At 42.7% G+C, this 15,635-nt stretch overlaps 1 protein-coding gene across 1 annotated transcript in view; it reads left to right on the forward strand.

Annotated features, from left to right (window-relative positions):
- The first annotated feature begins 157 nt into the window (after positions 1 to 157).
- The window catches only part of SARC_07039 (hypothetical protein), a 16,749-nt gene continuing 1,271 nt past the window's right edge, over positions 158 to 15,635 (forward strand). The window contains exons 1-21 of the mRNA XM_014299030.1: positions 158 to 314; positions 1,192 to 1,400; positions 2,010 to 2,172; positions 2,653 to 2,870; positions 3,372 to 3,663; positions 4,372 to 4,501; positions 5,257 to 5,396; positions 5,819 to 5,959; positions 6,761 to 6,877; positions 7,457 to 7,609; positions 8,116 to 8,336; positions 8,884 to 9,024; positions 9,850 to 10,009; positions 10,252 to 10,419; positions 10,789 to 10,851; positions 11,549 to 11,629; positions 11,849 to 12,048; positions 12,919 to 13,115; positions 13,724 to 13,906; positions 14,465 to 14,587; positions 15,128 to 15,359. Coding sequence (XP_014154505.1) covers positions 261 to 314; positions 1,192 to 1,400; positions 2,010 to 2,172; positions 2,653 to 2,870; positions 3,372 to 3,663; positions 4,372 to 4,501; positions 5,257 to 5,396; positions 5,819 to 5,959; positions 6,761 to 6,877; positions 7,457 to 7,609; positions 8,116 to 8,336; positions 8,884 to 9,024; positions 9,850 to 10,009; positions 10,252 to 10,419; positions 10,789 to 10,851; positions 11,549 to 11,629; positions 11,849 to 12,048; positions 12,919 to 13,115; positions 13,724 to 13,906; positions 14,465 to 14,587; positions 15,128 to 15,359 — 3,386 coding nt within the window. The 5' untranslated portion in view covers positions 158 to 260. The remainder of the gene's footprint in view (positions 315 to 1,191; positions 1,401 to 2,009; positions 2,173 to 2,652; positions 2,871 to 3,371; positions 3,664 to 4,371; positions 4,502 to 5,256; positions 5,397 to 5,818; positions 5,960 to 6,760; positions 6,878 to 7,456; positions 7,610 to 8,115; positions 8,337 to 8,883; positions 9,025 to 9,849; positions 10,010 to 10,251; positions 10,420 to 10,788; positions 10,852 to 11,548; positions 11,630 to 11,848; positions 12,049 to 12,918; positions 13,116 to 13,723; positions 13,907 to 14,464; positions 14,588 to 15,127; positions 15,360 to 15,635) is intronic.

The raw sequence follows: 15,635 nt of genomic DNA on the forward strand, positions 1-15,635 counted from the left end.
TTGTATTCAAATACATATCCATACCAATACTGACTTTCACTTCGCTACACACAGGAATCCTAAGCCCTGTATAGTTATACATATACATAACATCACATCGAACGAAAGTTGTTTGCGTAGCTGTCCCTCGCCCGCCCATACCTCACTCAATCTATACTCACTCACAGAACATCGAGACCGAGTCACGGCACAAGCTCAACGATGCCACATGCAAAGCATGTGTACAGTATGGACTGAACACGGATGTAAGGCCGTATACCATGGTGCTGGCTGCGTTTCTGATCGTTCTGCACAAGTACACACTTGAGGAGGAGGTACGTCTTATAGTGCGAGTTCGGGTGTGTGCGTATAGAGTGCGTTGGAGTACGAGATATAGTATGTTTGTATCCGGCGAATGTGCATGGATGTTGTGTTTGTGCATACCACATGCCAATTGTCGTACTGGCGGGCGAGGGTGAGGAAGTAATATATATATATATATGTGTGTGTTTGTATGTGTGTATGTGTACGTATACTTGTTTACTCGTGCATGTATATATATACATACATATATGTATATACATATATACATATATGTATATACATATAGGTATATACATACATGTATATGCATATGTATATATATATATACATATATATATATATATATATAAGAGAGTGTGTATATTTATATATGCGAGTATGGGCGCATCTGGGTTATGTAGTCGAGGTACATGTGTTCATCTGCATGTGTTCGTAGTTGTTTGAAATTCATTCCGCATGTGCGTACCTTGCCTGTACTGTTATTTATACATATACCATGCCTGTGTAGAGCTAGTGTCTATCTGCGTTGCCTTCAACCACTAAGTGTGGTGGCAGTGTTCCCACGAGTACTTCAAGTTACCTAGAACATACGGCAGTGCCTGTATTATAATTACGTATGCATGCATTATAGGTACACCCACAGATAAATCCAGTTTTCCAGTAATGTGGCGACCTATTTCATGTGGCCGAACAGAATACATGTTTGCCAGTGCCATGGATTGATCCATACCATACGTATCTGTACGTACATTCCGATTGGCACATGGACAGCGAACTTTATCTCCAGTCATTAGCTTTACACTCACCTCTACAATGTACCCAATGGTAACGCGCCTGACTGACCTGGGCTTAAATATACCTAAGTTAAATATACTTTCCTTGACATAGGTTCTGATTGGCACATCAACCGAGAACTTCAATCCCTTAGTACTGCGGTTACCGGTACAAGACGACCAGACCATTACCTCGGTCATTGCGGCTGTGGTGGCGGCCGAAGAGTTGTCTGTGGCAAAAGACGTGCCATTCGATGCACTCAATGCGGAATTGGCCAAAGAACACGACGCCAACGCCCCCAGAGCACCATTGCTGACAGTTCGGTATGTTTTACACGAGATAGACATTTGTACATGTATATGTATATAAAAATTTGCAGTTTGGACTTAGCATAATATATATATAAATATATTAAATTATATATATATATATATATATTGATATATATAAATATATTGATATATATATATATATACAAGTATCTATAAATATATAACTATCGTGTTTGTTTACACGGTCCAATTGTCAGATAGCTCACACATTGCAAATGCCATGCGTGCGTGCTCTCCTGTATTTATTGTGGGACTTAATCCGGTGAGCTCTCAATATTATAATCTCAAGTAGGTCTATTACACAATATGCATGTGTTTGTATAGCGATCCTATTTTATATGTATATTATCTGATGTTAGAGGCTTATCCATGTGCCATATAAATGATTTTACCTGAATTTTGTGGTATATAAATCTATATATTATAGCCTCAGGCTAATTCATATACCATAAGCATATTTTTTCAAGTTGTCATTTAGTATATATATATATCCACTATATAGCCCAGGGCTACGTCATATACTACAAGGATATGTTTATCCAGCTATCATATGGTATATCTATATTGCATGGTCTAAGGCTTATTTTTGTATTCGTTCAGATGTTTTAACGCAGTCGATGTGGACGCCAGCACACTCGATGCCACAGCCATGTGCGAGTGGACTTTGCTGGTGGAGCAAGACCGTGACTCCAAACGACTACTACCCCTCAGTCTAAGACTGATATACAACTCAGTGCTCTTCAGGAGTGAACGCATGAGCGAGGTGGGTTTTTCATAATATATATATATATATATATATGTGTGTGTGTGTGTTTGAATGTATGTATGTATGTATGTATGTATGTACATATATATATAATTATGTATGTATTTATATATCTATATATTTACATATATATATATGTTTTATTTTTATATATTTATACACACACTCACACACATCTATATATATGTATATGTATATGTATATATATATTCGTATTATGTGATACCGACTCAAGACGTTCATGATGCCCCAGTCTGTGCTCAGTAACCGTGAAAATAGCGGATAATGCGATCGCAGATTCGTATGCGTTATACGTTAAGTAAGGTGGGCCCTCTACCCAGATGTTCACACAGGTACTCATACGACCTTTACACCGTTCAGATTCTGTCCCATACGGGGTAACTCCAGCCCTAGGCCTTCCGCACCCAAAATTCATAAACAGGTGCACTAAACCCACACCACACCCATGCCACCCAGGTGTTGCACCACATCGAAATCATTCTCAGCCAGATTGCTAAGGCGGACGACACCCTGACCGTCCGTGACTGTGAGATTGCAGCCTCTCACACTCCGGGTGCACGCGTAATCCCCGATCCCTTAGAGGAACTGGACAGCACGTGGGTGGGTGCGGCCTTCGACCACTTCTCAGATTGGGCCAAAAAAGACCCAGAAAGACCCGCAGTGGTGCATGGAGAGTATGTCCTTGTAGTGCACGTATTGTTGTTCGGAAAAGGGGGGGGGGAGGGGGGGGTGATGTACATAGTACTCGTGTCTTTGTAAAGTGGGGAGGGGGAGGGGATGCACATAGTACTTGTGTGTTTGTAAAGTGAGAGGAGGAGGGGATGTACATAGTACTTGTGTGTTTGTAAAGTGCTATGTGAGTATCACATGGGCGAGTGCAGTGGGTAACGACTTGAAACCTACTGCTGTAGTACACGGGGAGTATGTGTGCCATTGTAAATTGGCATGTGTATGCGCATTGCACTGTGTGGGGATGGTTCAGTATACTATGCAGTGCTTGCTTTACAAGTGCCAATGGACTACAGCAACTGCCTAGCCCAAATACCTATAGAATACAGTGATATATGTATATATATATATATATATGTGTGTGTGTGTGTGCGTGTGCGTGTCTATATATATATATATATATATATATCTCACATGTATTGCATCCATCCGAATCTGCCAAACAGGAAGACCTTCAGCTACAAATACCTCGATGACTTCAGCAACCGCGTGGCCCACTATCTGATTAAGCAAGGGGTTGTCCCGGGTGATGTGGTGACCATGTACGCCCACCGCAGCACAGCCATTGTCATAGGTATCATGGGAATACTCAAGGCTGGCGCAACCTTCTCGGTTATTGATCCGGCGTATCCGGTGGAGAGGCAGCAGGTGTACCTGTTTGTGGCCCAGCCAAAGGCCATCCTGAGTCTCAAGTTGGCGGGGGTCATGAACCCTGAGGTGCAGAAGTACATTGACACGGTGAGTGGGTGCTGTGGGCTGTGTTGATAACTCTTGTGTGCCGTATGTTTCGTATGAGTGTGTATTATGTACAGGGACAGATACGTGCGAAGCACTATGCGCAGTCAGCAGGCGCACTTGTTTGTGGCCCAGACAAAGGCCATTGTGTGTCAGAAGTTGGCGGGGGTCATAAACCCAGAGGTGCAGAAGCACATTGATGATGCGAACGGACTCTATTAGATAAATTATATATATATATATATTTGTAAGAGTGTATACGGGTATATATGTGCACATGGTTTTGAACTCAGACCAATCGAGTAGAGGCATCTGCATAGATATTTGTATGTAAGTGTCCTAAAGTTGTACAGTCAGTTAGCAACACGCTTGAATGCGTGCGTAGGTGTCCGTTGGTGAATGTAAAAATGTGTGCTGTTATTAGCACTCAGATCATTTAACATTGTATATGTATACATACATATATATATATATGTGTGTGTGTGTGTTTGAGAGTGCCATAGGTTCTATCAGGTTAGGCAAGCACACCTACCGGTGCAGCCAAACACTCACCACACTCACACCCACTCTACCTCACAAGCACACCATACATACTTGTTCGTTACTACCAAATCACGCGCACGCGTATGTAGTTAACCATCATATCAGGCATGTGCATATTTGCGTACGGCATACTCACATGTCGCGTGTACATGATATGTATCATCCCAGGAGTTGAACATATGCTGCCAGCTCAACGGTTTGCATGAAGACGAGCCTGAACTCTTAGCCGAATACGAATCCACGTCATGTGGTGTGGTGGTACAGCCCTATGATGTAGCCACCCTGTCCTTCACCTCAGGTATATACGGAAGTGCTCTATCTGTATCTATGGCATCATGTCTTTTAAATGCTCATATACTGTATGTATAGTATCATGTCTTGATAGATGTGCATATACTGTATATATGGAATCATGTCTTAATAGATGTACATATACTGTGTATATAGTACCATGTCTTAATAGATGTTTATATACTGTGTATATAGTACCATGTCTTAGTAGATGCACATATACTGTTTATATAGTACCATGTCTTCGTAGATATGCATATACTGCATACATGGCATCATGTCTTCATAGATGTACATATCCATGACATCATGTGGTGTGGTGGTGGTGCAGCCCTATGATGTAGCCACCTTCTTCTCGTTAAGGTTATATACGGAAGTGCTGTATCTGTATATATGGTACCACGTCTTAATAGATGTGCTTATACATGCAAGAGGTGCATGTGTAAGAGTATATGTGATTGTTTGTGTTTATGCTTATGCATCTCTATAAGCTGCATGCGTAAAAGTCTGTGATCAGTCACATATAATACGACCGAACACACACACACGTTCACGGACATGCACATATGTACCACGGGCAGCCCTAAATTCTAGTAAATTGAAGTGTATGTCTTGTCATCCATGCAGGATGACCCATTTAATACTCGTGTGTATGTCTACTTATTCATGCAGGATGACCCATCAAATACTCGCGTGTATGTCTACTTATTTATGCAGGATGACCCATCTCATATTGTAGTGTATGTCTTCTCATCCGTGCAGGTTCAACGGGTATTCCTAAAGGTGTGCGAGGGCAGCACATCTCTCTGACCCACTTCTTCCCATGGATGATGACCAAATTTGGACTAGGAGAAAAAGACCGTTTCACAATGCTGTCTGGAATTGCGCACGACCCGATTCAGGTGTGTACGGAATGGTAATTCGTTAAGTATCTCCGTTGTGTGGTAGTGGGGAGATAGCTACCCCGAGCATATTATTACCTGATTACTACTGAACGTTTATTCGTTAAGTGTGTCTGTGTTTGTTCACTGTGTATTAGCAGGTGTGGCTTGATTCATAGTATATCGTTACCTTGAATATATAGGTGTACATATATATATATATATATATGTGTGTGTGGGTGTGTGCATCCACGTTTTTAACCACATTTCAACTCTTGTGTATGTTTTACTCTTTGATATTTTATAAACCATGTGTGTTGTGTACCGCTAATTCATTTGATATTTCATATCCACGTTTGTTATGCATACTATACATACCCTTTTTATATACCTTCCGCCTACCTCTTACGCCTACCTACCATACGTTCTTCTGACATACACAGAGAGATGTGTTCACACCGCTGTTCATGGGAGCTACCATCTACATTCCCGATCAAGAAGACATCGTGTCACCAGGTCAACTGGCCCAATGGATGGCCACCAACCAGGTCACCGTTGCACACCTCACACCCGCTATGAACCAGGTACAGAAGTATATGTGCATGTATATGTACATGTACATTTTTATATTATGCACATGCTTTTGTTTATGTTTATGTTTATGTATAATGCCTTTGTGCACATTTATATATATATATGTATATATTTCTATATATATATATATATATATACATTTGTATATGTATATATGTATGTGTGTATGTATGCCTATATTTGTATAGTTGATGCATGTATGCACATGTATATATATATTTATATGTATTTATGTGTGTGCGTGTGTGTGTAAATATATGTATATAAGTGTGTATGTATGTATGTATGTATGTATGTATGCATGCATGTATCTGTATAGCTGATGCATGTAAATATGTATATATATATATATATATACATATATATGTATATATATATATATACGTATATATATACATATATATGTATATATATATATATATATGAATGAATGTTTGTGTGTGTGTATGCTGTGTTAGTAATCGGTGACCAACAATGAGGCAGAATACGTCACATCTCACACCATAGTGAGACTGATATATACTTATACCTAGTATGAGAGTACCTATCATATCGCATTTCACTGTTGCTTGCACCTATATACGGGGGATTCTGTATATACACCATACATGCGCTCAGAGCACTCTATATATTGCTGTACATATACCATATATGCACTCAGAGTACCGTGTATATCACTGTATCCCAACACGGCGACCATTCAATCATTTGTGCCCTATCGCAGTTATCACAGCCGCCGCCTCATCACGTCACGCTCATCCTCGTGTCTCTTTAATTGACCACTACCGCAGCTGGTTACAGCCAATGCCGAGGCACCCATGCCCCACCTCAGGCGAGTGTTCTTGGTCGGCGATATCCTCACCAAACGCGATGTCATGCGATTGCAGGCACTCGCAGACAATGTGGAGGTATATGGCTTTGTATTTGTATCTGTATGGGACTTATTAGGAGGTATATACCTTTGTATCTGTATATTTTTTTGTATTTGTATCTGTATGAGACTCATATTTACATCTCAGAAGCACAGGCTATTGAGAGAAGACTTTGTATAAAGGCTACGTAAATATGGAGGGGTCTGGCCCTGATGCTTGTGCCATTCATTTTTCTTCTGGATGCTATTGCCGGGTTTTTCATATATACGTAGCAAAAACTCTGAACCCTAAAACCCTGAACACGCATACAGCACTTACTTCTTGTACCCATATACGTAACTCTGGTCGCCTTTGCAAAACAATCTATTTGTGTAGGTACTCATGGGTGCTGTAAAGGCCCACTGCTGTTGTATATGTGTAGATGCTACTGATGAGTACCACATTTACCCACAGTGTGTGTGTATTTGTGTGTTGTATATGTGTAGATACTACTAATGAGTATCACAGACACCCACTGTGTGTGGGTATTTGTGTGTTGTCCTGTGTGTGTGTATTTGTGTATATGTGTATATATGCTACTAATGAGTGCCCTATTTTTTTTGTGTTGTTGAACAGGTCATCAACATGTACGGTACCACCGAGACACAACGCGCGGTGTCGTATTTCCACATCAAGAACGACGGGTCTATTGGCGATCTCAAAGAAATCCTCCCAGCCGGATGGGGCATGAAAGACGTACAGCTGCTCATCCTCACGGACTCAGGAAAGGTATATATATATATATGTGTGTGTGTGTAAACGATTATATGTATATATATATATATTCAGTCAATAGATGTTTACATACATGCCTGTGAGGAGTCTTCTTTAATATTAGATGCGTGTGTAGACAGCGCATGAGGACTCCCATCAGCTGATCCCCACTGACTCAGATAAGCTTTGTGTGTGTACATGTGTTAAGGTTTAGGAGTGTGTGTACATGTGTTAGGGTTTAGGAGTGTGTGTACATGTGTTAGGGTTCAGGAGTGTGTGTACATGCATTAGGGTTTAGGAGTGGGCGTGTCTGTGCAGCAGTACTTTGAGGATTGGTGTGTGAGTTCCAATACGTTGAGCACTCAATGCATCCCCCATACCCAGTCATCCTTTCTATAATTGGTGTATAGTCACACCGCCATACAGTCTGTTATGTTCTATTTATAGATGGCACGCGGTGTACACATTTCTGTTTTATTTATAGGTACTACGTGGTTTACCCATTCCTGTTCTATTTATAGGTGGCCGGGATTGGTGAGCTGGGTGAAATCTACGTACGCTCACCCTGTATGTCGCGGGGCTACCTAGGACTGGATAAGGTGACGGCTGAGAAGTTTGTCAACAATCCCTTCCGACCAGACGATTCCAAGGACAAGATGTACCGCACAGGCGATCTGGGCAGATACATGCCAGATGGAGTTGTGGAGTGTGTGGGAAGGGCCGATGACCAAGTCAAGATCAGGTGGGGGGATAGACATGCATGTGTTCATGTATATATATATACTTAGGTATTTATATATATATATATATACATATATCTTTATACATATATATATATATATATATAGGAGCACCGCACTACCAAAGTCGTGCGCATGCATGCACCTGGTACAAACGTCGTGCGTGCTAAGTCTGCAACGACGTACACTTAGCACATAGATAGTTGGTTATGTCGTTGATTATACTGCATTTATAAACGTACTTTGTATTGCATACTCACACACACGCACACACACACACATGATCGATGTTCGAATCAAATACTTACACACACACACGCATGTATGCATGTCCGTTTGGATTCTATACGCACACACACACACGCGCGCATGATTTATACTTACACACACACACGAATGTATGCGCGTCCGTTTGAATCGTCTATTAACACACACACGCATGCATGCACGTTCGTTTGAATCGTCTATTAACACACACACACGCATATATGCACATTCGTTTGAATCGTCTAATAACACACACCCGTGCGTCTGCCATGCCCTTCGCAGAGGTTTCCGCATTGAGTTGGGTGAGATCGACACACACCTGGGCCAACATCCAGACGTGCGGGAGAACATCACACTCGTCAAACGAGACGCCAATGAGGAGAAGACCATCATCTCGTACTTTGTGCCCAAGATAGCCAACCAGTAAGTTGCAGGGGGTGGATACGTGCACGTGTGTGTGTGTGTGTGTGTATGTTTTAGTTGCATGGGGTATGTATGTATGTATTATGATCGCACGTGGTCTGTACGCGCGCGTGTGTGGTGTCTGTGTGTATGTGTTTTAGCTGCATGGGGTGTGTATGTATGTGTTATAGTCGCACGCGGTCTGTACGCGTGTCTGTGTGTGTGTGCAAAAGGGTGTCTGTATGTATGTGTTTTTTTGTATGAACCTGGTGGTGTATATGTAAGTGTTGTGTGTGTGTGTGTGTCCTGCACGTAGAGTTGTAGCAGCATGTACCGTGTTTTGATAAGTCTCTCTGTGTGTCTGTCTGTTGTCTTGTACCACTGGATGGGGCTCGTAGCGTGATGTCGTGTGACATTTATCTGTTTATAACAGGTCTACATTCATCCGTTTATAGCACGTGTACATTCTTCTGTTGATAACACGTGTACATTCATCTGTTGTTAACACGTGTACATTCTTCTGTTGATAACACGTGTACATTCATTTGTTGATAACACGTGTACATTCATCTGTTTATTACACGTGTACATTCATCTGTTGATAACACGTGTACATTCATCTGTTTATTACACGTGTACATTCATCTGTTTAGAACATATGTACACACACCACCCGCAGAATAAGTTAGAGATACCATACACCTTCGGAGGTTCGCTCATGAGCCAATTGACGCAAGTCCTCCTCACCCCTTTAAAAGCTTAAAACTTTAAATCCATAAACTCCTAAAACTTTAAACTCATAAACTTTAACTCAACCCTGATCTGCGTATTGTCCCTCTCAATTAGGTTCGACATCAACTCCATGCGGGATGCTCTAAAGGCAAAGCTGCCCGTGTACTCTATTCCGAGTGTGTTTGTGCCTCTGGTGCGCATGCCACTCACACCCAACGCAAAGATCGACAGAGCCAAACTGCCCTATCCCGATGCGGCAGTGATTGCTCTGCAAGTAGGTAGAATTTATAAATAGATTTCTGTGTATATACCGTCGTTTTGTGTGCGTGGGCCTTATGCACAAGCGCATACCAATATTAAACCACCACACACGACCCGGATAGATTGCTCTGCCAGTACTGCGCATTTGTTTCTCTCTCTCATTCCGTTCCCATTGCCTTCATCTACTCATCTGCTCATCTACTCACCTGCCGCGTGCGTATGTGCATATGTCTATGTCTCTGACAATCCCAACAGAACGCCAGCCGAAAGCAGTCCAGCAGCGGAGTGACGCACGAGACCAACATGCACGTGGAAATCAAGGACATCTGGCGTAATGTGCTGGGCAGAGCCGTGGGTGTGCACGACAACTTCTTCGACGTTGGCGGCCACTCCATCTTCGCCACGCGAGTTACCTTCGAGATGGTGTGTGTGTACGTGTGTTTGAGGGGTTTGTATGTGTACATGTGTTGTATACTATGTGTTTATGTACACTACACTAGTCCAAAGTACACGTTTTACACTATACATGTGTTATAAACTATATACACGTGTTATAAACTGGGTTATAAACTATGTGCTATATGCATGTGTACATATATCACGATTTTATGTACAATCAACTGGCTAGCCCTACATGTAATAGTCAGCTTAAGGTTTAGGGTTCTAGCCTCCGATGCCTTTTATAGAGATCTTAGGGTTTAGGGTTTTAGCCACTGGGGCCCTTCACAACCAGCCAATTTTTCTATAATAATACTAATCCTACACGTGCACATCTTATCACCCCACTCACAGCGCAAACGTCTGAAGCTAGAGCTACCTTTGGACCTGCTGTACCGATGTGGTACCATTGATCAGGTGTGTGACTACCTACCTACCTACCTACCACATTCTATTTATATCTGTTCTATTTATAGCGTGATTGTTTGTCCACTGTATTCTCCGTCCGCTGTGGTCCTCCCAGCCCAAGTGGTAAGCCACTCAGGCTACCATGCACTGAGCCATTCGTGGTAGGGAGTCTAATCCAATCGCTGGCGGTTGTTCTGCAATCCAAATAGGGAAGTGCGGCACACAACTACTTTTGCGTTGTCTGTGGGTGTCTACCCTACTCCGAATGGTACGGTTTGTCGCAGGATTGTATTGTTCTATTTATAGCTGTACCTGACCGGTGTTCTATTTTTAGATACTGTGTTTGATTGGTTTTTAGCGCTCGACTATCTCGACCGTTGCATTGCATAGGCATGCCTAAGTATATGGTAACTGGAATGAGAGCAGACGAATGGTCTCCAGTGCTAAAGCACAAACAATTAGTTTACCATTTTTTTTCTTCATGCTAGTAGCAGTGTTGTATATTACTTACACACATGTCACATACACTCTTCTTTTTATTAAGAAATTATTCTTATTGAGAATTTTGTTGTTGATTGGCTTTTAGAACTTATTTCTTCGAACATAGCTACCCAGCGATGCCTTTAAGGAGACAACTGTCGCATATACACATGTCACCTACTCACATGTCATCAACTATATGTAATCGTCTCCATTACACTCTCAGGTTGTGAAGCAGATATCCAAGGATGAACTTACAGACGCCCTTGGTTTTGAAGAAGCGGACGGCACTTCAGATATTGCCCAGGTATACATTCATGGGTTTTTATTTACGTATATAAACTTAGATATAACTAGATAGGCATTTTTTTGTATATATATATATATATGGTATATATATATATATATATATGCGTGTGTACGTGTGTGTATGTATATATATATACATATAAACTGATCCAACCAACCATACCTCATTCCACTCCCACATCTCTTCGATCCCTTCCCTCACCCCCCACCCACCCAGTTGGATGTTGAAGGCCAGGTGGTCCTAGACGCCTCTATCACTTGCAAAGGCCTACCAGAGCTAGCAGCTGACAGCGTGCAGACAGTGACGGATGTGCTTCTCACTGGTGGTACTGGTTTCTTGGGCGCCTTCTTGTTGTCGCGACTACTTGTAACCCACCCGAATGCCATGGTGCATTGCATTGTGCGGGCGAAGGATAAGTATGTGGCTGTGCATGGGCTCTCGTATGTCCTGTAGTGTGTGTTAAATAAGTATGTAGGGGTGCATGTGCTCTTGTGCGTCCTATACTTCATTGTGTGTGTGAAAGATAGGTATGTAGCTGTGCATGTGGTTTCATATGTCCTATACTTCATTGTGTCTGTGAAAGATAAGTATGTAGGGGTGTATGGGGTTTCTTATGTACTATACTTCATTGTGTGTGTGAAAGATAAGTATGTAGCTGTGCATGTGGTTTCATATGTCCTATACTTCATTGTGTCTGTGAAAGATAAGTATGTAGGGGTGTATGGGGTTTCTTATGTACTATACTTCATTGTGTGTGTGAAAGATGAGTATGTAGCTGTGCATATGCTGCCATGTGTGCCATGCAGTTTGTTATATCTTCGTGTATGTAATTCGAGCATTTATCAGCAGGACTCCTTCGACCAATGAATTCTTGATCCACAAATGAACAAATAAGGCGTTCATGAACTTATATCCACGAACGTTTATTATCTTGCACACACCCACACCAACCTACACACACTCACACTAACCTACACGCACCCACACTTACCTGCACACACACACACTTACCTACACACACACACACTTACCTACACTAACCTGCACACACACACATTAACCTACACACCCACACTATCCTACATACACCCACACTAACCTACACACACCCACACTAACCTACACACACCCACACTTACCTACACACACCCACACTTACCTACACACGCCCACACTAACCTACACACACACACACTAACCTACACACACCCACACTAACCTACACACACCCACACTTACCTACACACGCCCCTCCTCCTCATCTCTCATCCTCTGCACGTGTGCAGTGCGGCTGCCTATGCGCGAGTGGAGAAGGCGCTGAAACAACACTTTCTGTGGCGAGACGACTACGGCCATCGCATTAATGCCGTGTGCGGAGATTTGTCAGCGGAAGACAACACGTGTGGCGTAGACGCTGCTGTGTGGGACGAATGGGCTACTAAGGTGGACCTCATTGTCCACAATGGAGCCTTGGTTCACTGGGGTATGTATGTATTATATGTGTGTGTATATGTATATATGTATATATATATATACATGTATTTATGTATAACTATGCACTTCACATGGGCGTGTATCAGTTCATTGGGGTATGTATGTCTAATCATGTATCACACATGAGTGTGTATGGATGTGTGCTTGCTTGCTAGCTTACAGACGTGTTAGTACAGTGTCATGGGCACTGTGGTTCTGACACAGGCACTTGTTACGCATACCTCCACAACCACACGCATACCCACACACAGACACGTACACATACACCCACACTCGCATGCATATACACATCCACATACCCACACACACATATATATATATATACAAACACACATACATACACATATACACACACACTTTCATAGCTCGCATCTCAATCGCAGTTGCAATTAAAGCCCACGCGCACTCACATTCACTACACCGCCCTTCCCGCTTCAAGCTGACCATTTCTATATCACCCTTCCCTGCAGCCTATTCCTTAAGCCCACCTTCACTATACCACTCTACCCCACAGTCTATCGCTTAAGCTTCACTATACCACCCTACTCTACAGCCTATCCCTTTAGCTCATCTCCACTATACCTCCCTACACTTTAGTCTACCCCTACGCCAAGCTCAAGGCGGCCAATGTCACGTCGGTGGTGAGTCTGTTGGCCCTCGCGTGCACACACAAGCGCAAGCCCTTCCACTTTGTCTCGTCTACGGCTGTGTTTGAGGCGTCGCACTACTTAGGACTCACGCAGCCCGTGAAGGAACGTGACCCGCTGGTGGCTGGTAACGGTAGGTGTTGTGAGCGGTGTTGGTGGTTGGTAGGTGTAGGTGTTGTGAGTGGTGTTGGTGGCTGGTAACGGTAGGTGTAGGTGTTGTGAGCGGTGTGAGTGTGGATGGTGCTACCTTGATGTGGGGTGTATGTGTATGTATTTTTGTTTTTGTATTTACATTTATATGTGTATATGTATGAGTATGTGTTCCATCTCTGTAAGTATGATTTATGTGTGTATGAGTATTCATCTCGTATTTAAGTATGATGTATGTATATATGCAACTCTCCTTCTGAGTAGAGTAGGTGCATCTTTCCTTGCTTCGGTGTATATCTACCTGTAGCCACGTGTTTTCATCGTTCATGTGTCTCTGTGTGTGTACCGTTGCTTTATGTACATTGTATATTCCTGTTCGTATGCTTCTTATGCGCATGGTGTGTAAAACGCGTGTTTCTATTCGCATTTGTCGTGTTTACTTCTGCTAGTACATATAGACGTGCGTAGATGCGTCTGGGATGTCCTTGCACCTCCGCCTATTCACTCACACATTTACTTATCGTCTCTGCGGCTGTTGTAGGCATTGGCTCTGGTTATGGTCAAACTAAGTGGGTGGCCGAGAATATCATTGCACTAGCTGCGGAGCGTGGCCTGCCTACGTACGTCTACAGATCAAGTTACATCACCGGAGACTCGCGCACAGGTATGTCAATCGATATTGCTAACATTGATGCAGGTATACCTGTGTCACATGTCCCAAGTAGGATATATGGGAGGGTGTTAGTATCAAGCTACTTCGTGGCAGTAGTCAACAAGATTTATGTATATCAATATCTTTTATATGTTTATCTATATCTATCTATCTACCTACCTACCTACCTACCCACTAATATATATATCTACACAACTTAACTATACATATATGTATGTGTATGTGTGTATATATATGTATATATATATTCATATGCACATACACATGCATATATACATGTACATATAAAGTAGACAAATTGACGTTACGTTTGGTTTCGGAACAATATGATGATCGGCAAGCCTTTGAACCCCATAATCGGGGGTGTGCATCATGTACAAACTACCCTTAACCATTCTGTACACATAACCACGTCTTATACTGCACGCATTGGCATGCCCTTCACATCTCGTCAACGACATGATCCACTCAACTAACGGCTACACGAACGCGTTCCAAACCCCTTTCCTTGTTCTACTATGGCTCTCACAGGTGTTACGAACGTGGATGATTACCTGGTGCGCCTGGTGAAAGGTTGCATTGAGTTGGGCGTGGCGCCTGAAATGGTCAACAAGCTCAACTGCTGCCCCGTGGACTTTGTAGCCGATACCATCGCGCACGTGACCACCGCAACGCCCGAAGTTCGGGACGGCATCAATAATACCTACCATTTCTTGAACCCCACATCGTACCGGTTTGTGGACTTCTTTGAGGACGTTGCGAGGTGAGTGTGCGCACGGTTGTAGCTGTTCGTGTGAGTGTGATGTGAGTGTATAATTCCTTGTGTGTGATGTATGAATGAGTGAGTGGGTGGGTGGGTGGGTTGCGGCCTAAGTCTGTGCAATACTACGTACGAAGGTTCACACTGAGGACCATTCATACACGTTTAATGGATATATATATATATATATATATATATATACTCCGCCGAGAGTGGTGTGCGCGTGTGTCGTCGTACCGTCGCTCACGACGACTAACGTTACATGCTGCGTAGGAGTGT

Source organism: Sphaeroforma arctica (genome assembly GCF_001186125.1).
Source record: "Sphaeroforma arctica JP610 unplaced genomic scaffold supercont1.534, whole genome shotgun sequence".
Classification (NCBI taxonomy): domain Eukaryota; class Ichthyosporea; order Ichthyophonida; genus Sphaeroforma; species Sphaeroforma arctica.